Source organism: Argopecten irradians, chromosome 1 (assembly GCF_041381155.1).
Source record: "Argopecten irradians isolate NY chromosome 1, Ai_NY, whole genome shotgun sequence".
Taxonomy (NCBI): Eukaryota; Metazoa; Mollusca; class Bivalvia; order Pectinida; family Pectinidae; genus Argopecten; species Argopecten irradians.
This window is the reverse complement of record NC_091134.1, coordinates 42,505,728-42,529,329: the sequence shown is the minus strand read 5'-3', so window position 1 is coordinate 42,529,329 and position 23,602 is coordinate 42,505,728. Positions and strand designations below refer to the sequence as shown.

The following is a 23,602-nucleotide window of genomic DNA, read 5'->3' as shown; positions in this document are numbered from 1 at the left end:
CATACATGTATGAATCAAGTATCTATTTGTTTACCAACGTAACTCACGTGGTTTGTAAACAGGATATTGTCAAAATATCAGCTTCCTAAAATTAAAACAATTTGTGCCAAATTCATAATCTAATCAACAACTATGTATTTACAGTTTAAATGGACAGAAGTTGACTTTATTTTGACTCTGTTTAATTTATCATCAGGCATGTGACCTACATTTTTGTTAACCGTCCTTTGATCAGTGTTGATGCTAGCAAGCAGCCACATGCCCAATACTAAATTTTACTTTCTTAAGCCAGTGCTTACAGGTTCCTTAATCGGTTGACACAATAGAATGCAATTTCTAATGTCGTCTTTTAACGTCTGTGGACGATTTTTCATATTTCCAATGCTTTGCAATGCACCAGGTTCCATGAAGCAAATGCACACGTATACACATTTGGCAGGACTTAAAACTATTTCGCACACCTTGTCGTTTTGAAAACAATATTCGATGCATACAAAGTTAAACATTTTATGAAGGACTTAATCTGTTTATGTTTATTATATATGTCCTTGCTATAAAAAAAAAATGCTGATCAAAATATCTCTTGGAACACTGAAAATCTTACTTCACGTAAGGTTCATCACTTTATGTGTTCTTACAAGAATTTCATCTACGTCCTTGGTTCGAACTATCAAAAGTAAGATTTATAAGATAAAAAGTCAATGTTTAAACTATATATCACTAGCAAGAAAAAAGGTTTTACTGGGAAAATGCGGACTTGAACGATCTATTGATGAGACATAACCAGTACGTGGTTTACCGTAACAACCTGTACGCAGTTAATTTGCTACGCAGTTAATTTGCTTTTATAACTTCTACTAAAAGTTTTGATTTATAAATTAAATTGAATGATGATATGTATTGATACATTTTACTTATATATGTAGCAATTCAAATAAACATTACCGTGCGAATGGTTTCTAGTAATTAAGGGCAGTTTTATGTTGCAATAAATTTTACATGTATGTTTTCTGATCGCAATATATATTTCTATCTGTCAAAGTCCATATATACTGCAGAATAAATAGATATTTTCTCATATCTCTGTAACACATCATCTAGTTTGTCTGTTGTCTGAATGTAGTGGACATATTACCTGGACACGATGTCCACCTGTAGTGGACACCGTGTTCACACGTAGTTCACTCCGTGTCTACCTGTAGTCTAAATCTTGTGCACTCCGTGTCTACCTGTAGTCTAAACCTCGTGCACTCCGTGTCTACCTGTAGTCTAAACCTCGTGCACTCCGTGTCCACTCGTAGTTCACACCGTGTGCACAATGTGTAACCTTTAGTCTACTACCAACTGTATTTTATGCTTAAAAAATCGTCTGCTACACGGTTAGTTTACAATCCGGATATATTTAACGGACTCGGATTTGTAGTGAATATTTAGAATATCCTTCCGTCAATCTGCGTCAATAAAAGATACACACGCTTTTCTGTCCAATTCAAGCTTTCCGTGGACATGATAATGGATGCACGTGTAGCAAGGAAAATTGGTAAATATTTTGCTTCAAATATTTTTACTGATTTTATCGATTTCCTAAATAGCTTGGGCACAATTTCATTTGTCTTGAAGCGAATTTTATCTTCATAATGTATAGTTTTAAATGAAACACATATTGTCAGAAAATCCATAGCATAACAACACGTTTTTAACTTTCAAGCGTCCTAGTTATAGACAGAAGACGTACAGTGGTGTTTTTTGTACAAATTTATACAAAATACAAAATCTTTTATGCCTATATTTGAAGGTCTTTGTAGATGGGTAATTAGGACATGGATGGTCGATGCATCTTCTAATAAAGAATGATTTTGTCTAATATCATTTGTTTTTAGAAAAACACAAGGGCTTGACACCTTCCAACTGTCCAATTTCAACTAATTAATAAATTAAATTATGGCAATATTGAAGTCGATAATCCAACCATAAACTCAGTTATACTGTCAGATCTAAATCATTTTAGATTATGATGGTCTTTTCAACATTCTAAACGATCTCAATGTGATCCTCAAATTCGGTCACACTTAATAACGACAACAAACGACAACAAACGACAACAAACGACAACACGTTAAATACAAGGAAAAGTTAGTGACAACACAAGATATGTTATTCAGTACATTAAAATGAATATTTCTACCAAGTTTTATGAAGATTGGTGCAAAAATGAAGGAATTAGAGCGATTTGAATATTCTGAAATCGGCTGCTGGTCAACGATAGATCAAGTGACAAGAGGTTTGCCGTAACGACAACAAAAGATGTGTTATTTGTCATACTATAATGTATCTATGTACAAAATTTCATTAAGATTGGAATAAAAATGAAGACTTTATATCTGTTTTAATGTTACGAGATCGGCGACTGGTCAGGTTTATATCGCGAGTGTGTATGTTCAGTATTACCGACAACACATCATAGCATTAAAAAAATTACAAAAACCTAACGACAACATAAGATATGTTGTTTGTCATACCATAATGCATCTCTATACAAAATTTCATTAAGATTGGAGTAAAAATACCGGAGTAATGACGATTTCAAATATGAAGAGACGCAGAGTGTATACATGTGTGTAAGCCAAGCTTACATGTACAGATCTAGATCCGACCAACAACACAAACTATTTTACGAAATTATGCAGTAACGTTACCGCAAATAATAATATATGTAACCTATATCTAAAGAAAGTAATTCATGTCAATTGTAATGACTATTGATGAAGATTTGAATGAGTAACAGTCATTGAAATTCTCAGTGGACCGACGGCTTGCATACTACATAGAAGAAGCACACACGTGTGGATATTATCAATGTGATTACAGTTCGCGATTGTATTTATTGTTATGTAAACATATGGTGTGTATATATACTTCCCATATGTTATCTTATGGCCCCATATACCCAAAGGCTGGAAAAACAACAATTGCGAATCAATGAATCACATCATAAAGCTTGTTGGTGACTGGAAAATTTCGAAAGTTCCAGATTTGATAAAACGATTAGAGCACATATATAAAAACACGCAGTACAACCACGTGCGCAGATCGCTTCACGGAATAGGAGAGTACGAATTAGCTCCGCATGCGCAACATTTAAAAATAAGTTCAGTATTTTGGAGAGAACTGCCCGTTGTAGAAAGACAACGGAAAGTGCACAAGTTTTTGAAACTTGTGAAGCAGAAAAAGGAACTTATATCTTCCACTAATGGAATGCTAACTCCAAAAACTGCAGCCATCGCGAAAAAACCGGATACACGAAAACGTGTGCGTGGAAATGAACAGAATTGAACGGTCCGTCTAAACAGAAAAAAAATGTCTTAGCGAAATATCTTGTGTGCCCGCAGGACGGGATTCAAGATGTTTCAACAGTTAAAATTCGTTGATCTTCTAATACTTTTCAAATGAATTACACGTATGTATGTGTCAGTAAAAATCATTCAATAAATAAAATATGTAAGTTCAGTAATAAAAAGTGTTAAATAAACGTAATATTTGTACGCTTCCCGAAATTAAAACTTACGATACACAAGCGAAATCTTGTGTGCCCGCAAGACATTCAAGATATTAAAACTTAATCTTTCAAATAAAACGTATTAAATAAAGTCAAAGTTACCGCGTAAATAAAAAAGTGAATTAATATAAAAAAATATATACGCAGCTAAAAATACACACACGCAAAAACTAACGTGACGCTACCCAATTTGGAACGCTACCCAAAATGAAACACTTTTAAAAATATGTGATACAGAATTTTCAGTTTGCAATCTAAACTAACAATAACAGTCATGAACAAAAAATAAGGTGCTGACTAATAACTGTGACAATTTTAATACGTCATTTTCTTTCCAGTTGCTTATTATCTGTATTTAAAAATGAAAATAATGAAATTTTGAAAAACTCAAGGAAACGACATCGTGCGACAACCCTAAAAACACCATATATTCTAAAATGAGAAAAATAAATGCTGAATGGAATATTTTTGAAAGACATGTGCCCTGAATAAACTAAAATATGTTTGAATTTTCTTTAAATGAATTCAAATATTTTTTATCATGCCTGGACATTTATTAATCAAATTTTATTTAGGAGGTGTTCCATTTTTTTACAATTATCTTCAAAAAGTGTTCCAATTTGGGTAGCGTCACGTAGGGTCTGGAAACATACTCGTGTATTGAGTATGGCCTAGAGTTCTACACCGACTATAATGATGTTTACACAATAATGGCTTAGACAAACAGTATCGAGACCCTATGCACTCGTACACACGCGTGTACAGGCGTGTGTGAGTCGTCGATCTGTTGTCGGTAGTAAACCTGACCAGTCGCTGATCTCGTAACATTAAAACAGGTATAAAGTCTTCATTTTTATTCCAATCTTAATGAAATTTTGTACATAGATGTATTATAGTATGACAAATCACATATCTTCTGTTGTCGTTAGGTTTTTAAAACATTTTCAATGTTACAACGTGTTGTCGGTATACCGTCACAGCAAACCTCTTGTCACTCGATTTATCGTTGACCAGCGGCCGATTTCAGAATATTCAAATCGCTCTAATTCCTTCATTTTTGCTCCAATCTTCATAAAACTTGGAAGAAATATTCATTTTAATGTACTGAATAAAATATCTTGTGTTGTCACTAACTTTTCCTTATATTTAACGTGTTGTCGTTTGTTGTCGTTTCTTGTCGTTTGTTGTCGTTTGTTGTCGTTATTAAGTGTGACCCCTCAAATTTAATTCTGAGACATTGGGTTTGTCAAGTCCCTGTCAGTATAATTAGGCATTGTGATAAAATTAAAAAAATAAAAATATAGGTGTTTTACACTTGAAAAAAAAAATAAATAGGTGTTTTACACTTGACAGGAATTCAAGAAGCTCGTAATGTTTTATTCCTCTGAAAGCTGGATATAACAACAGAGGATGGGTTTGACAAAACAGTATCTGCGCTATGTACAAGATGCTGTATTCGGCCTGGTGGCAGGTCAAAAATCAAATGTTGTGTTTATGGAACTGAAAGGAATGAGAGGACGACACTGTGCTGTAGGTGTATGTGAAGATGTCATTATTTGGGATGTGCGCACAGGTGAAAAGGTAAACACTCATATTTCTTCTTCTCTTACATGTAATTTACATGTAATGTAATGTTACCTGGTAAACCACTAAGAAAAAATAATTCAATCTTGTTTGGCATAAAAAAAATATTATCAAAAAATGTTGTTATCATCTCGTAATTAAAAACAAATTAATGTCACTTCCGATTAGTTGATACAACAGCAAATAATTTTATGAAAAAAGAGTACCTCAAGAACTTTGAATTTCACATGATTATACAATTTTATGAAGAATTAACTTAGACACAACCAATAGATATATACTCTATGTAATTTATCTATAGATCATTTATTACAAGTTCACTGAAGAATGTTATTGTTATTGAAACATCACAAACAATTACTGTGCTTTTTCTCATGGACATTGGTACTTATGCAGCACATTTGATATTACAGTTGATAACACTTAAAGGGGAGAAACATGAAGTGACAAAGATAGCTCGTTCTCCAGACCGACGACACATGGCCGTCGGGTACAATGATGGTATGGTTCGTATATTTGATATATCATCAGGGGAGGCAACCATAAACTTCAGCGGCCACAAGTCTACCGTGACAGCCTTACAGTACGATGCTAAGGGGCTTCATCTGGTGTCGGGGGCAAAGGTAAATGTGTATGTCATTGGGAAATATGTATATCAATGGTAAATGTATATGTCAAAGGTTAATATGTATGTCAATAGTAAATGTGTATGTCAAAGGTTAATGTGTATGTCAAAGGTTAAAGATGCTCCACCGTTGACAAATGGTATTTTTTCACTATCAAAAACAGGAGCAGACGATTTCGTATTTTTCTTCAGTTACAAAAGTTACTTACTTTACACCATTGGAAAGTTTGAGCTTCAAATTTTACTTCAAGAGTTATGAAAAATAACTGATTGCATCCCGAAAAAATTCCGTGGCACTATATCCTATATGGAATGAAATAATGTTTGCGCATGCACCAAAGGCAAAACGGATTATTTTATATTATTCTTTGTGTTAATTAGACATATATATACACGATTAAACACCAATTATTGTTCGAATAATAAATATCATTTATGCTATGTCGGCGTTTGAGCATCTTTAATGTGTATGTCAAAGGTCAATATGTATGTCAAAGGTAAATGTGTATGTCAAAGGTTAATGTGTATGTCAAAGGTAAATGTGTCTATCAAAGGTAAATGGGTCAAAACATTTGTAAAGGTAAACCAGTATGTCATTAAGATGCCCATGAATAGTACTTCAAATAGTAGAAAGTTTTGCCATGGTTACTTGGTGGTGAATTAATATAGTCTCTTAACATGTTGAAGAAATAGCAAAAGTAGGACTATTTAGAGCTAAGAAAGACATATAGTTTTATTACCGTATTTCATCTTTTAAAATGAGAGTTTTTTTATAAAAAGTTTGTATTGTGTTAATCTTCACAGGATACCGACGTTATTGTATGGGATATCGTCAGTGAGAGCGGTCTCTACAGACTCAAAGGTCACAAGGGCATGGTCACCCAAGCCAGATTTCTCCCACATAATAATGTGCTGGTCACCAGGTAATTACATGTATTTGTAACTAATAAAAAGTGACATCAGATAAGATCATCTTTTCTTGTTGGTTGTAAGAGAATTTTCGTTGACTTGACATGCATTTAAAGTTTTCAATATAACTAAATTTGAATGTTACCTTTCCAGTTCAAAGGACACATTTGTAAAGTTCTGGGACCTGGACACCCAGCACTGCTTCCATACTGTGGTTGGACATCGGACAGAGGTAGGTTATAGAGATTATAAAAACATTAATCTTTCTGTACAGTTTGTCATATATACCATCTTTGACCGATGAAATATCAAGGTCATATTTGTTAAATGAAACATCAAAAAATTTTATTTTTGAAATATTCTGTATTTGCATATTACTGAGTTATCTTCCCTTGCATGTACATATTAATTTTGACGTCTTGCATGTACATATTGATTTTGACGTCATGTGTTTGTGAGTGTAAGGTCATATTTTTCAGAGAAAACGATGTGAATTGTGCCCACAAAATAATGATGTTACAATGGATACCTACCCGCAAGGGAGCTAACTGTGTAATATGTTAAGATGGAATATAAAAGGGAAATCAAGCTACATAATAATCAAAATGATCATATTTACCAAACATCTGAAAGACTTTGATGCAGGATTATTTTGTTATTTATCGTGACTGTTACAGATATATGACTTTATGATCACACGTGATGGCCATAGGATGGTTACAGGATCAGGTGACAGTGAGTTACGTGTGTGGGATATCAACTACATCACACAAGAGGTACCTTACAACGCCAGTATTAAATGTATCAACTTGTGTGAAACTGAAACCACAGGTTAATCATAGAGATAAGGTCATTCTAGTCACAAGCGTCTGCATCTGGTTTTGGAAAAATACAATGTCCTACCCCTACTATATGAACAAGGTGAGACACTCCATGAACCGGAAGTTGAGGTTAGGCTCCAATTCACTTTGAAATTGGACCAAATTTGACGAAAATATTAAGTGTCCGCTCATTTAATCAACATACCTTAATTAAGAATCCTCTTTTTGCAATGTATGCCAGTTTTTTGTCGCGAAGTTACGGTGTTTAATATGAAACGGGACACAAAGCATCCAAGTAGCGGACGATGCATCAACTATGGAACGGAAGTTGATCTTTCAAGCAAGCAGTTTTGCAAGTTGCAATCTGATTGGTTAATCAAATTAATTGACCAATCAAATTGCTTCTTGCAACTGCTCACTTAAGAGTTCCAATTCCGTTCCACGGTTGAAGTATCGGAGTGTCTCACCTTGTTCATGTATTAGGGGTAGGTTATTATATTTCTTATCAAACCAGAAGCAGACGCCTGTGTTCTAGTTACATATAAATTCATCAGATATAATCTACAATCTTTATTGACAGATTAATTTAAAATGAAAAAAGTTTAGTTATCTTGAATATGGACAAAGTAATCAAAGATGTTGATGAACATGTTGTGTTAGTGTTATTTGGACTGAAGAAGTCCCTATTCAATAGAAATGAGTTTTGATTTTACTTTGAATTTTATATTTTCGGATTATTAATATACAATTTATAACGTGTTAAATCTCATAAGGAAATAGAAATAGAAATGAGTTTTGATTTTACTTTGAATTTATTTTGGCCTTTTATTTCGGATTATTAATATACTAGCTTTATAACGTGTTAATCTCATAAGGACAAAGTTTTGATGTATGTTTTTATGATTTCTTAAATACATGTATTTAGTACACAATATATAATTAATTCTAACTGATGTGTAATCGTTTAGGCAGACCAACAGATTGAAGCTGAGCCTGCAACCAAGCGGAGGCGACTACAGACATCAGATGGTTCTGATGGTGAAGATGAAACAGAGGATGCTGATGATATGGTAAATATAACACAGAGATATTGTCAATTCAAATTTCATTCATCAAAATATTGTAAAATTAGGAAATTCCCTCCATTACAATATAACATATGTATTGATGGTTATGTCAATAAAAATAGATTGATCCCAGTAAATAGAAGCTCCTTCACCATGTCATGATATTCCTTAATTATACACTATTTAATAATATGAAAAAAGGGGTTGCCTCTCCTACCCCTATTGAGTATCGTATTGCTGGATTTCAGACTATCCTCCGCTGTACAAAAGTTGGCTCCATCATGAGACAAGGCCGTGACCGTGTGGTTTCTATGACAACAGATGGATCAGATAGCGTTCTTCTTTGTCATGTGAGTATGGTTTTCTCTGATCAGTACACAGAATAACATGGGACAATTTCATGGAATAAGATGAGATTAGTTTCATCTGACATGTTTCTGTTGTATGCATTGTTACAACAATTTTAGGTTGTTTCATTCCATGCCCACTAAGATCTTTACTAACCTTTTTCTTGTCACCAACCTTTTTGGTTGTTAAGTCTTTAATTCATGAGTCTGAGTTAACAAGGTTTGACTAGTTGAACTAGTATATGAGCTATAAATGTTGTTTTGAGGTTGTTACTGTTTTGTATTAAGGGCAATGATTCTTCTGTGGAGGTGTTTAAACTTCCATCAGAACAGGAACTGAGTAAACGACAGAGTAAACGACAGAAAAAACTCAACAAAAAGTCAAAGTAAGTAAATATTTAATTGTCTTTTATTCCATGCAGTTTCATTCCTTGACTTGTTTTCCTTAATAAATGTAATTGGAGGATAAGAAAGAGATGGTGAATCTTGAAAGAGTTTGATAAAATCTGTAGAAAACCACTAAATACATAGTATCAACAGTAATATGACCTATGCTTTACAGGTGTAATTAGACTGAGAATGAAGTTAGAGTTTAGGACTGATAAAAGTGTTTACGTAAGTCTGCATAAAATAGCATGACTGATTATAAAATGTCCCCAAAGATATAATGGTGTGTGTCTTTAATAGGTCTGATGGAGAAGAGGGGGAGACCAAGACAGCAGAACTCACACTTCAGGACGAGATACAGAAGATTACAAGTGTCAAGATGTCCTCAAAGGTAGTCTCAGTGGACGTGGTATTAGAGGAGGGACCACAGGCTAAAGTAAGTATAGGTGGCATGGGTCTAGGGTCATAGGTCAAAGTGAGTATATAGGTGGAATTGGAACAAGGTCATAGGTAAAAGTGAGAATTAGTTGTTACAGATATTGGGACCAACGTCATAGGTGAGAAACTTAGAATAGATGGTATCAAAATTAAGGTCATAAGTTTGGTGATAATAAGTTTTATTGGGACCAACATCATAGGTCAGAGTGAGAATAGGTGGTATCAAAGTCAAGGTCATTGGTCAACGTGAGAACAGATGTTTTAAAAATCAAGGTAATGGGCCAAAGTAAGTAGATTTCAGAAGATGTATTCTGTTTGGTGTAGATTTCAGTAGATGATTTTGTCATATTGCAGATGGTGGCAGTATTAAATAACAACTCCCTCCAGACCTGTTCCTGTAACATTGATGTGAAAAAGTGTGAGGCTGAGAACATGAAGAGCATCACCCTTCTAGGCCATCGCACAGATGTGAGGACGGTCAGTTTTAGCTCCGACAACACTGCTATCCTCTCGGCCAGTGGTGAGGCAGCCAAAATCTGGAACAGGTAAGAACTGAATGGGTAATAGTACCTTTAAACAGTCGTATATTTATCAATTATGGACCTTTGTCAAGGTTAATATGGTGTTATTCTGCCATATTGGCCCAATCATTGGTTCTTATTTTTATATCAGATATGGAAATAATTTTTGAAATGTTATTATTTGATATACTTGATAATTACAAGAAGAATAGTGGCCTTGGGACACCGCTCTGGATTATAAGCGCAACATTGACTGAGTGTTTCTAAAAATGAAAAAAACAAAGAATTGAGCAGATATTATTAATATAGACTTCCATATGACATTGTATTAGCTACTGAGAATGGTAGAAATTTAGAGCATATCAAATATTTTACAAGTTCTGGCTAGACTTTAGAAGATTTGGCTAATGTGATGTGTAATTATGATGATGCAAATCTTAAGTTTGATTTCTAGGGGACTGACATTAGTTGGGTCAACATTACAAGATATCAATTTACTGTTCATTTGGACTTAATTTTAATAAAGGTTTTTTAATGATGATTTATTGTTGTTACTTTGAAGACTGTTTCTATTAAAGCTTGTTTCATTGCTAATATTATGGTTTTGTGTCTGTGACTGCAGATCAATGATTTTTGAAGCTGCTTATTTCCTTGAAATCCTGACATGAATTACTTTTCTATAATTATAGATCAACGTTGCAATGTATCAGGACCATGCCCTGTAGTTATGCCCTGTGTTCGACCTTTGCCCCCGGCGACAGACACATCATCATAGGCACCAAGGTAACTAGAGGTTGAGGCTGAGACTTCGGTGGTGTAGTGATTACACCCATCCAGACACAATCTGATTAAAATCAGATCCTTGTTATCATTGCTTTGGATAAGAGGATCTGACAACATCCCATTAGGGTCACGTTCAGGTGACCTTTGGAAATGGTCAATCAAATTGCTGCTTCCAGAATCTTGAATGTGGGATGAAATTGTTTGAAAAAGCTGTCAAATTGATGTAGCAATGTGTAGAAAATGCATTGGAGCTGAAGTACACATGGTACAAAGGTCATCCAAACATGACCCCTTATGGGATGTTGTCAGATCCTCTATTGAATGGAATGGTTATAAGGATCTGTATTTCAATCAGATTGATCTAGACATAATTTTTAAAAGTCCTTGTATGTTTGCTGTGTGACCATAAAGTTACTTCCAGCTTATGATACTTTGATAATTTGTTTAATGTCTTTGTTGATATAGTGTATACACATAATTTCGTAGAGTCGGCAATACAGAGAAATGTACCTTCTGTATCAATAATGGAAAAGATGCTCTCTATAAAGATAGTCTCCTAATAAATCTTTGATTACTGAAACAAAAAGAAAGAGTTGTATCACTTTAACATGCAGAACAGGTATGAATTATTTTGTCAGAATTTGTTTACAGTGAAACATGTTTATAAGGAACACAACTACAACAAACTCATTGTTACTAGATGTCTTTGGTATATGTATAACAAACCATGATTATAATTAAGTAATTTCATTGGTCCCCAGATGTTCGTTATAACCGTGTATTGCTGTATATCAGTTACTTTAAAATATAATTAAAATGTATGTTAAATGTGTGTGTGTTATAGAGTGGTAAACTACAGATATTTGACATCGCTAGTGGAGCTCTACAGGAGAGTATAGACGCCCACAGTAAAGAGGTGTGGTCTCTAGCCATGACTCCAGACAAGGTAAAATCATAACCACGTCCATATTAATTTATCAACGTGAACGTCAGATAATGTCAAATGTCAAGGTCACAGTGTTCTTACTTCATATATGATTGAAGATCAGTCAAAGTAAAAGGTCAAGGTCAGAGTGTCTTTACTAATTTAGTTACAGAAATAGGCGACAGTCAGGTTAAAGGTCAATGTAACTGTCCTTTTCTATAATCTGAACAGAAGAATATTGAAGTAAGTCAAATTCAAAGGTCAAGGCCACAGTCTTCATGCTTGTAATAAAAAATATCATTCATTTATGTTCCTCAAACTCTGCTTAGTAACAATGAAATCCACTAAATATGCACTAAATGAATTTTTATTTGAAACACATGATAATGTTACTACTGTCCCGATTCTTTCCTCTTTGAACATGTTGTGAATCTGTTTTATCCTACACAGAGAGGAATAGTATCAGGTAGTGCTGATCAACAAGTCAAGTTCTGGAACTTTGAGCTCGTTAGTAATGATAAGAATGAGGCTAGTACAAGGTGAGTACTTCACATCTTTACCTCTGATGATTAACAATGGATAAAGCCATGCCTCCAAAACAGTAGCGTTGCATGTCACATTTTGCTAAATTTCATAGTTTTGTTAGATATATACGCAATAACCAAAGATTATATTTGGTATGTAAAATGTACATTAAGTTTATAATGATGACTCTAATCAGTTCCTAAGAGGTTCGAGTGGCTTCTTACAAACATCACTTGTTATTGATTTTATCCCCAAACATGTTTTACAAATTAGGAATTTATGTTAACAATTACGACTTGGCCAAAGCTTTAGTTTATATAGAAAATTGAACAAAATTGTAAGATAGTAAAAGATTTTTACATCAATGAGAAGTAGTCAGCAGATTGGTCTGAAATGTGATAGACTTCCACATAGAGCTGTAGAGTTAACATGATTATGTCTTCATATACCTAAACGATGGCGAAGGCTACTTTTAAAGGGACAATTCAGTTTAAGAGTGCATTAATATTTGCACATATATCAGAGATGCACTAGTTCTAATTAACGTTATAGTAAATGGCGTTATTGTAATATCCCAGAAAATTACATTGTGGTGAAATATGTGTGAAATGTTCCAACTTGTTCGCTGTTCGCCATTACAAATTGTGGTTGGACGCCTTGTATGCCGAACCATAGCCCATACCAGTGGAGTAAAGCAACTTTTGTCTAGAACTACTCAAAACACTCTAACACTAGTGTGAATACCTTATTTGGTGTATATTCTTATCTGACCTACTTTTCAGTGGTTATGGATTGCATTTGTTACATTACTTACATATCAGCTCTGGTATGTGTACAGTGTTCATATTATGCATATTAATATTCTATTATGGCCCTTTCCAGAGGGAACTGTTCTCCTATAGTGTTGTCTGGCGAGGTATAGTCCCCGAGTCGAAGACGAGGGGACTATACCTCGCCAGACAACACTATAGGAGAACTGTTCCGGAGGGAAAGGGCCATAATAGATTTAGTACGTCACATGACATTCATTATGACGTCATATATTTGGTCGCGTGCTCATTCCCGGGGGACTATACTTTGGTATAGTTCCCGTAGTCAGGTATAGTCTCCCGTAGTCGAGAAGGACAGGGACTGTCGTAAATTAGACCATGGCTGTTATCCAATCGCATTCCTAGTAATTATCATGTGATGTACTAAATCATATTTATTGACTTAATAGTGAGATAAACAAAGAGTGAATGTGTAGAGTATGTAATTGTATTGTGACTATAAATATTGTCATCTGTATTTCAGTAAGCGGTTAAGTCTAGAGCATGTGTAGAGTATGTAATTGTATTGTGACTATAAATATTGTCATCTGTATTTCAGTAAGCGGTTAAGTCTAGTCTAGAGAATGTGTAGAGTATGTAATTGTATTGTGACTATAAATATTGTCATCTGTATTTCAGTAAGCGGTTAAGTCTAGAGCATGTGTAGAGTATGTAATTGTATTGTGTATAAATATTGTCATCTGTATTTCAGTAAGCGGTTAAGTCTAGAGCATGTGTAGAGTATGTAATTGTATTGTGTGTAAATATTGTCATCTGTATTTCAGTAAGCGGTTAAGTCTAGAGCATGTGTAGAGTATGTAATTGTATTGTGTGTAAAGATTGTCATCTGTATTTCAGTAAGCGGTTAAGTCTAGAGCATTCCCGTACATTACGTATGGATGAGGATATTCTGGCAGTTCAATGCAGGTAATCAAAAGTTATGTGACCATGGAACAATGTTTATTTTTATCAGCACACGTACATGCAGCTACTTTAAGCCTTTTGGGAGAAGGCATAGATAAACTCAAATTACTGGTGCCTTATCCCTTGTTTTTTGGATTTTTTCAACAATAGGTATGTTTTAATCAAGTTATTTTATACTTTCTGTCACAATATCAAAAATGTTCAAGACAAAAATCTAAGTTGGAGATCTAGCCTGTTGAAATGATAACAGTCACCATTGCTTTGTTTCTCCATCTATATACAGGTATATGTAGAGATAAGTTCAGAAAGCTTCATATCTATTTGTATAAGGTTTGATGGTATTTACTTTTAGCTAACCAATTAAATTTGATATTTCTATGAATGACTTACTGAGTAATATTGATATATAATTTCAGCCCAGACAACAGACTGATAGCAGTCTCTTTGTTAGACAACACAGTCAAGGTCTTCTTTATGGATACACTCAAGGTTAGTTATTGGGTCAGGATGACCTATAGTCATCATGTTTTGTCCATCTATGTGCGCCGTCCACTGTGTATAAACTTTTCACATTTTGAACTTCTTCTCGAGTACTACCAGTGCGATTTAAGCTAAAACTTGCATAAAAAATGACCCTGACATGGTCCCGACCACGTGTTGTTATTATTTGGGTCTATCCAAAATCCAAGATGGCAACCACAGCTGCCATCTAGAAAACACATTTTGAACTTCTTCTCAAGTTCTACCAGTGTGATTTAGCTGAAACTTGTATGAAATGATCCTGACATGGTCCCAGCTAAGCGATGTTAGTTTTCAGGTCCTGATATGGTCTTCCCCAAGTGTTGTTATTTTTTGGGTTGACTCTTAATCCAAGATGGCCACCATGACACCATATCTAAAAAGTTTTCTTTAAGACTGTTGCTGAGGTTGTCAGATGACCGTTAAGACCCTTTAAGCCTCTTGTTTATATGTAGTAGATAGGTCAAGGTCTTATTCATCATCATTACCGGTAAGTATACAAAAACCTCTCAACAAAAACCTCATTATTAATGCAAATTAACTAGTAGGTCAAATTGTCATTAGAAACAGTCAAAAGGTCTTTGTTATAAATAACTGACTACATCCTGTTACAGTTTTTCCTGTCCCTGTGTTATGTATGATATCTATATCTTGTTACAGTTTTCCTGTCCCTGTGTGTATGTATGTATGATATCTATATATCCTGTTAGTTTTCTTGCCCCTGTGTTATGTATGATATCTATATACTGTTACAGTTTTTCCTGTCCCTGTGTTATGTATGATATCTATATCCTGTTACAGTTTTCCTGCCCCTGTATTATGTATGATATCTATATCCTGTTACAGTTTTTCCTGTCCCTGTGTTATGTATGTATGATATCTATATCCTGTTACAGTTTTCCTGTCCCTGTGTTATGTATGATATCTATATACTGTTACAGTTTTTCCTGTCCCTGTGTTATGTATGATATCTATATCCTGTTACAGTTTTTCCTGTCCCTTTATGGACACAAGCTGCCGGTCCTGTGTCTGGACATCTCTACAGACTCCACACTACTGGTCACTGGCTCAGCTGACCGAAATGCCAAGATCTGGGGTCTGGATTTCGGGGACTGCCACAAGTCAATCTTCGCTCACGATGACAGGTGAGATAATTTAGTATTATATAAAGGTAGATTATTCTTTTGTGGTGATGCAAAATGAATCTTACCTGTACCATCTATTGGAACGTTTCATATTTTTTTAGACTTTAAGTTATCAAATATAGAAAACAAAGAAGCTTCTGTCTTTCAGTTATTTAACTTTATAATGAAATTAGAACTTTACAAGTTGTGTTCTTTCTCTGGGACTGTGTTAGATTTCAAATTTTTCATTCCTGAGAGAATTATTTACTCACTGTATATTTTGACTGTTTTGCAATAATTCTGAGTAATGGTAAATTTGAAATGTAATAGAGATAAGGTTACTTTTACAGTATCATGTGTATGACTTTTACTGGAATCTATATTTCCAGCATCATGTGTATTTTAAAAATTCAAATATTAAAAATCTACATTTTACAGCATCATGTGCATTAAGTTTATACCACGAACACACCTGTTCTTTACTGGAGGTAAAGATGGTACAATCAAACAGTGGGACGCAGACAACTTTGAGAGCATTATAACCCTAAAGGTTGGTATGTCCATATAATTATTAAAGCGTCCATACACTTATTTATAAGCAGTATGAAGTTGATAAGGACTGAACAAATTACCCTGTACTCTTCACATATATAGTAAATAAACTTTCATGTTGTGAATGCTATAGATATATTATCAAATTTGGCCTAGCTATTGTCACAACATCTATATAATATTAAGAAAGCTTATTATAATAAGATGATACAGTCTAATATAAGACAGTAAGTTGGCCAAGAGCAATTTCATTATCAAATCTGATAAAGAAATTTAGAATTTTCCTGCTAAAAAATCTATTTATATATGTACTTTTCCCAGATTATCAATGAGTCAGAAAGAATTAGATATGAGATACAGAGTTCCCATTGGTGAAGTGTAAAATGTAAATGATTTTTGTGTGTTTTACACAGGGCCACCATGCTGAGGTCTGGTGTATGACCACTAGCCCCAGTGGAAACTTTCTGGTGACAGGATCCCATGATAAGTCATTACGGATGTGGGAGAAGACACGCGAACCACTTGTATTAGAGGACGAAAGAGAAATGGTAGGTCTGATGGTTTTATGGGAATAACACATAATTCACAGGAAGCATTATTTATTAAAAAAAAAAAAAATTTAAAAAATGAAATAAAATCTATTAATCGGTCTGTGGTGTAGAACAATTTCCAGGTAGTAACTTTGATAAATGGTTCCTACCAGAAATTTATCAACTCAGAAACAAGAAAATGGTTTGTGACGATAAATAATGGACTTTCCTTAATTTTACAGGAACGGGAGAAGGAGTACGAGGAGAGTGTCGGGCAGACAGGGGAACCTGTTGTAAGTGTCGCCAGTGTACAATTGATGATTGATGTGTGAATGTACATTACATACGTACTGTAAATCAACTGTCTATCGTGGCTACTAAGTTTAGCGATTTCTATGTCGAAACAAATTCATAAAGATGAACTTTTGCTAATTTAAAAGTTGAATGGAATTACCTATTACTATAAGTGAGGTATACATACATCTGTGGAGATACATTTTTAGGGTATTTACTTTAATTGCAATATTCTTTGAAGGCCTTCTACCTTTCCACTTTTCCACAGCAAAATAAAAAACTAATAACATTTGAAAATATATACTGATGACCTAAGATGAGGTTACAACACTAAACATATGCAAGATTTCCTGCGTATTATATGAAAACAGCGGAGAGTCATTTCATTGTTTTTCTGTACGTGTTAGTCTCCAAATCAGGTTTATGTATAATGTGTGTAACAAGGCGAGTCTCCAAATCAGGTTTATGTATAATGTGTGTAACAAGGCGAGAGTAGTGTGCCACCAGCCGAACTCGAACTCGCAACCACAGAATAACTGGTCAGCCACTCTACGACTGAGCTGAAGGGAAATTCCCATCTAGCACAAAGCTAGAAGGTGACTTATCACTAAGTACAATTAAATCCTGCTACACTACTCCCCCCATTCAAACCAAGAACAAAGACCTACCCAGTGATATATTGTGCAATACATGCTCTGTAATCTATTTATGTTGCCTTGGTGACAGGTTCCAGGGGAGACAAACACAGAAGTAGCCATGGCTGGGCGGAAAACTGTGGAAACTGTCAAAGGGGTAAGTGATGGCACCTTAATTAGGCTGATCCGGATCTGTGTCTGTAAAATGTTTGTAAATGGGGAAAAAAGCATTTGAGCATATTGCAAATATTACTCAACTTTTAATACTTACTCTATTCAGAACTTATGATTCTTACTCTATTTAAGAATTCTAATTCTGGACTTAGTATACTATAAATATTCTTTTGTGAGAGGTAGTTATATTTTAGCACTGTCTGTGCTGTCTTTGAAGCACTAATTCATTTACAATGCTAAATTTTGTAAAAGGGTATTTTATATCAACACTAATAAATCATAATTTACAGTTTTTCGCATTTGCTCAACAATTTGAGTGTGCTTTAATATTAGTATGATAACAGTGAATCATCTTCACATAGTTAGGTTAAGTGGTTTCTGAATAGTCACTGCATTGTGAGACTAGAGGTTTTCCACACCCTAAAGGGTTACTGAGGATTTGCATACTTATTCCACCCAAAGAAAACCCCCATGGTCTGATAGATAACACGATACCAAATTGTGTTCAGATCTTAAAACCTGTTGCATCTTAACAAAAGTATTTAATTGTTTAACTGACATATGGTAGCTCGTATTTTGGTGCTAACATTCCATTATTTGGGCCTGATTACAGTCTTGGTGCAAAGCTTGATATCTGTCAATATGTAAATATTTAAAAAAAAAAAAAATTGAGGTGAAGTTTATCATTACTTCTATACACGGTTACAACAGGCAGAGCGACTGATGGAAGCCCTGGAACTATATAAGGAAGAAACAGAGAAATTACAGCAACATACAGCGGAGTGTAAAAGAGCTGGAAAACAGGCAAGTCCCTTGTCACTTGACAATCAAGATGGTTGCAATTATTATGTCTGTGTTGGAGTTATCTCTCTTCTACCATATGTATCAATTCTAATAGCAAGTGCTGCCATGTTGGCAGCAGTGATGCATGCACATAATGAGCTTCAGGTTAAGTTGTCATGATTCACCATCATCATTGTGTGTTCCTTTATCTCACCTTACAACGTGTACAGCCAAACTTGTATTAGAGACCACCTCTTTATAAGACCACTCTATCAGGGTCCCAAATAGTCAATTTTGATATGCTTTGCTCTGTGTATAAAGACCACTTGGTATACTATAAAGACAATTTTTCTCGGTCCCTTGGCTGGTTTTTATAAACAGGTTGAGCTTTATTCCAATTGTTTCTTGATGTTACCCTGCTTTGACAATTATAATATCTGTTACAGTTACCTGCACCTGCACTTCACCCGATGTTGATGGCTTTCTCTGTGGACACACCCCTTAAGTACATGTTGGAGGTGCTCAAAAAGATCAAATCAAGGTCATTGAATGATAGATGATTAATGATCTAGTATTAGTTACACAGTTTGTGTTCTAATACAGAAAAAAAAGATATTTGATCTTTAAAATAATTGTAATTGCTGAGATGCAGCAGGAAAGGTTTTTTGATCTTGTTCATAACAGATAACTTATTGATATGTTTGTTGCAGTAAGTCTATTGACACAGATTACATTAATGCGAAATGAAATGTGTGTCTTGATAAGGTTGGATTTGTCTGCAATGGATTTGACGTTTCGGTTGTAGTGAGCTAGAAGAAAGTCTACTGGTGCTTCCCTTTAATTATGTGATAGACCTGATCAAAGTCATAGACAAGTTCCTGGAGAAAGGCTGGCATGTGGAGCTCATCTGTCGGGTCCTTTTCTTTTTACTCAGGTAGGTGTTCTTGGAACCGGTCATTGTTATAGCAATTTTAAAGAAAACTTGTCCTTCTTGATGTCTGCCCATCTTTTCTGTCCATCTTTCTGAATTATAATTCTAATTGTGTTGAAATTGCACATGGAACCTTTGCATTTTGATTTGCAATCGTTTTTTCTAAGAATCCCATGATAGCTACTATAAAAGGTTCATTGAAGTATTAAAATTTTCGGCTTTAACAGCTGTTAAATCAGCCAATTTCTTTTAAATCGATTATTGCCTTTGAACTCATATGAAAATAGCTTTCAATAACTTTTGCCATGGTAATAACTTTTAAGTATATATTCTGTGTTTACAGGGTACACCATGGCCAGGTGACTTCCAGTCCTGTCCTCATGCCTATTATTGACAGACTACGGGGCAGCACACAGACCAAAGTTAACCAGATCAGGGTACCTTCTCATAACCAAGTCATTAACATAAAATCATTTCCGTGTAAATTATGCTCTTTTAGTAGTTAATCATTAATACCTGTTACAATAGACCATTAGACAGGAGACATGTTTCTGATATCTTGAACATAGAAATCCATTGATGGCATCATCACACTAATTCAATGATAATGTGTCTGTTCTGTAAATCTCGGATCCTCCCATCCTTGCTGAAATTCTCCTGTCCTACCTTCAAAGGTGACAGATTCAGTCAATGTAAAATTGTAACAAGTACTTGTCATTCATCTTGTATCATACTTTGTTCTGTTACAGGACCGCATAGGATTCAATATGAGTGGACTACAGTTCCTACAGCAACATGTGGATAAGTCTGGTGAGGTCATGCTCTTCGCTGATGCTACACAGAAACGGAAAAGTAAGAAGAAGAAACAGAAAGTAATGCTAGCTATCAAATCCTGATTCAATTGGATCTGATACATCACATTGGTAAACCTTGACGGCACAGCTGATAAAGAAGATCAAGAACATTATACATCTGTTGAAATTTTGTATATCTTGGCTGGAACCACACAGAGATATATATACATGTGAAATTGACTAATAAAATAATCAATTTTAAAAATGTCTGTCAGTAAATGTGTGTACTCTACTATTCAGCTTCATTATTTTATGTTGTGCAGCAACACGCTAAGATGAAGGAAGGAAATTTCAACACTGAAGAATTCTTTGTCAATGAGTTGATGATGATCCACTAATTGATCAAACACTGTTGAGAATATGGAAGTTGGTGAAATGAGCTCAATGATATACTTTACAAAAAATAAGCAAAGGTCTCAGTTGGCTATAACCTGTCGAAGAAGTTTCACATGCAGTCTTTATTACGCTTCATAACTTCTGTAGGTTTGTACTGTTTAAGATCAATACTAACTTAGTAAAGTCTTTTAGGTGACAAATATGTGAGGTCTTTTAACTAAGCAACACGGGATATGGAATATTTTGATAAAGGAGGGAATTTATTTTGACTGGAAGACAGAAAGATGCTCAATAAGCGCCGACATGTCTGAGGGAACATCCAAGGCTATATCCAAAGGATTTTGTGTGGACAAGCATCGGGATAACTTAAAAACCACAAAAGTACGAAGGCTACATCCCCGGGATTTTGTGTGGACAAGCATCAGGATAACTTAAAAACCACAAAAGTACAAAGGCTACATCCCTGGGATTTTGTGTGGACAAGGGTAGAATAACACTTGTCATGAGGGATATGACTGGGGAAGAATTAAGTAAAAAGATGGATTAGGCTAGGCAAGAGCTTGAACTTGACGAGTTTTAAGACTGGCAATGGAGGTATCCAAGGGAAATACATTGTCCTTTTCACCAATATCTTATTCTGGGCCTCCTAAAGAAGTCATTACCTGTTGTTCAATTTAGCATGTGTAATGTGTTGACTAACATTACAAGTAAGCTGCTATTCCACTTTTTCACAGGACATTGTAGTTCAAGTGATAGTACCAGTCATTTCTGATGCTGCCAGACTCTGGAAACACAATCTGTGTGTAATCCAATGATCGTCATATTTATAACAAAAAAATGATTTACGTGTCCGAAAAATAGAAATGGACCAGGGAACAAGAAATATGAGGTCTTGTAAATAAAGAATAATTTATTGAGTCAGTATAACAAACCGAGGGACTGAAGACTGGAGAAGTGATAAGTATGCACGAAGAGTTTGCTTGCTGATTGGTGGTTAAAAGTATGAGGAAAAAAAGACTGGTCATCAGACAGTGATACACACAAGGATGGACAGACAACTTTACAGGTGACGATTTGTTGCTGCTGCAAGTGGTGTGAAGACAAATCTGGTTCCCCCCCCCCCCCCCCGTTCCCCAGGACAGGGGTGGGGCAAACATGTCTTCTTCCCCCCCCCCCCCCCTCCATTTTCGCTGACTGAAATTTCCTAAAAATGCTTATTTGAAAGAAAAAAGGGTCCTCCTGCACTTTTTTCGTACTTCATTCTAGAAAATTTTCCGCTGCGCGGCGCATTTCCTAAAACGTTCAAGCACAACGTCAAACCTTAAATAGTAAAAATTCAATACACACGAACTAGGCTAAAAATGTCCATCAAGAACTTTCTATGTACTATTTAAAAAATGTCTCCTAAAGATCAATTTGTTTATATGACTTAGCTACACAATTAATTCATTTTTTTATGTTACACAACAATGTGCCGATGGTGTGAAGCCGCTATGTTCAGATCGAGTAGGGTTGCATAATGTTATGACGACACAATTATCATTTCTAAATGCAGGTAGCTTTAAATCGAAAAATTACAATGTTAAGAACGCTATAAAATCATTTAAATACATCGTAAAAATCATCTCGGCCATTCTACACCGTATTTTTTTCTCGGGGGAGACCCCCGGACCCCCCTAACACCAAATACTCGCGCTTTTGGGCGCTCGCAAATTCATCAAACTGCATCGTAACACTCATCTTCCTACGCCACTGCAGGTACCTTCAAATACCAATACTTGCAAACTCCAAATATTTACCAACACGTGTTTCAGGAACATTCTGAATATGAAAGTCGTCTCAAACGAACAATTGTAGGAAGGATTTGCACGCCAAAATTGAGACTGAAATCAAAAGGAATAAATTGAGCACATGCTTCACAAGCTTCTTCAAATGTCGCCAGACGGCCTATTGAATAGATCTGACAAGGGAAGTGGAAAGTACATTGGCTAAAACAATACCGGAGCAGAATTATCTACACAAAGGCGAAGGCAACTGAGTTTAATGAGGCTCATTCAGACCTGCTTTCGTCGGGGTTTGTTATAGTCCAAGAAATCAAGAGATGCAAATAATTCAATATGCGCTTCCCTTTGGCACAGATTAAATTTTCTTGATTGCAATTGTCGCTATTTTAGAAAAAAACAATGTTGACAAATCGGACACTTATATTGGTTGTACGCTTGTATGACTGTCTATCCAAACCTATGCTTTGTAAGTAATTGGGCTTTGTATATAAAAATTGTTTTATAGATCTACTGATGATTTGGTTGCTATATCCTTGCCCTCTGTTTTATGTATCTACTATGATTTTGTCGCAATATCCCTACCATCTGTTTCATGTATCATATTATGATAAATGATTATTTCTTTCTCATGAACTTTGATCTGTGCCAGGGGCGTAGGAAGCAGGGGGGGGGGGGGGGGGGGGGGGGCAATTGCCCCCCCCCCCCCGTTCCCCAGGACGGGGGGACAAACATGTCTTTTTGCCCCCCCCCCCCCCCCCCCCCCCCCCATTTTCGCCGAGTGAAATGTCCTAAAAATGCACATTTGAAAGAAAAAAAGGGTCCTCCAGTACATATTTGCACTTCATTTCAGAAAATTTTCCGCTGC

At 35.2% G+C, this 23,602-nt stretch overlaps 1 protein-coding gene across 2 annotated transcripts; it reads left to right on the top strand.

The window, feature by feature from the left end:
• The first annotated feature begins 1,457 nt into the window (after positions 1-1,457).
• On the top strand, positions 1,458-20,849 carry LOC138328647 (WD repeat-containing protein 3-like). 2 transcript variants are annotated; one of them, XM_069275484.1, is made up of 26 exons: positions 1,458-1,540; positions 4,910-5,137; positions 5,554-5,763; positions 6,570-6,688; positions 6,828-6,906; positions 7,352-7,450; positions 8,464-8,565; positions 8,811-8,912; positions 9,198-9,295; positions 9,597-9,732; positions 10,089-10,279; positions 10,945-11,038; positions 11,883-11,984; positions 12,414-12,502; positions 14,156-14,224; positions 14,638-14,710; positions 15,728-15,885; positions 16,303-16,414; positions 16,830-16,964; positions 17,189-17,239; positions 17,967-18,032; positions 18,761-18,853; positions 19,279-19,373; positions 19,638-19,766; positions 20,107-20,200; positions 20,513-20,849. In XM_069275484.1, exons 2-26 carry the CDS (start codon positions 4,967-4,969, stop codon positions 20,657-20,659), a joined length of 2,814 nt encoding a protein of 937 aa, XP_069131585.1. In that variant the 5' UTR covers positions 1,458-1,540; positions 4,910-4,966; the 3' UTR covers positions 20,660-20,849. The 2 variants fall into 2 exon arrangements, with proteins under 2 accessions (XP_069131585.1, XP_069131587.1); XM_069275486.1 differs by having other exon boundaries at positions 1,460-1,540; positions 4,948-5,137.
• Positions 20,850-23,602: the final 2,753 nt, after the last annotated feature.

What these genes read in the sequence shown, in the direction of transcription:
- LOC138328647 (XM_069275484.1), top strand. Translation starts at nt 4,967, where the DNA reads ATGGGTTTGACAAAACAGTATCTGCGCTATGTACAAGATGCTGTATTC. An exon ending in ATCTGGTGTCGGGGGCAAAG is followed by an intron (nt 5,764 to 6,569) that starts GTAAATGTGTAT and finishes TAATCTTCACAG; the next exon opens with GATACCGACGTTATTGTATG. An exon ending in CCAAAGTTAACCAGATCAGG is followed by an intron (nt 20,201 to 20,512) that starts GTACCTTCTCAT and finishes GTTCTGTTACAG; the next exon opens with GACCGCATAGGATTCAATAT.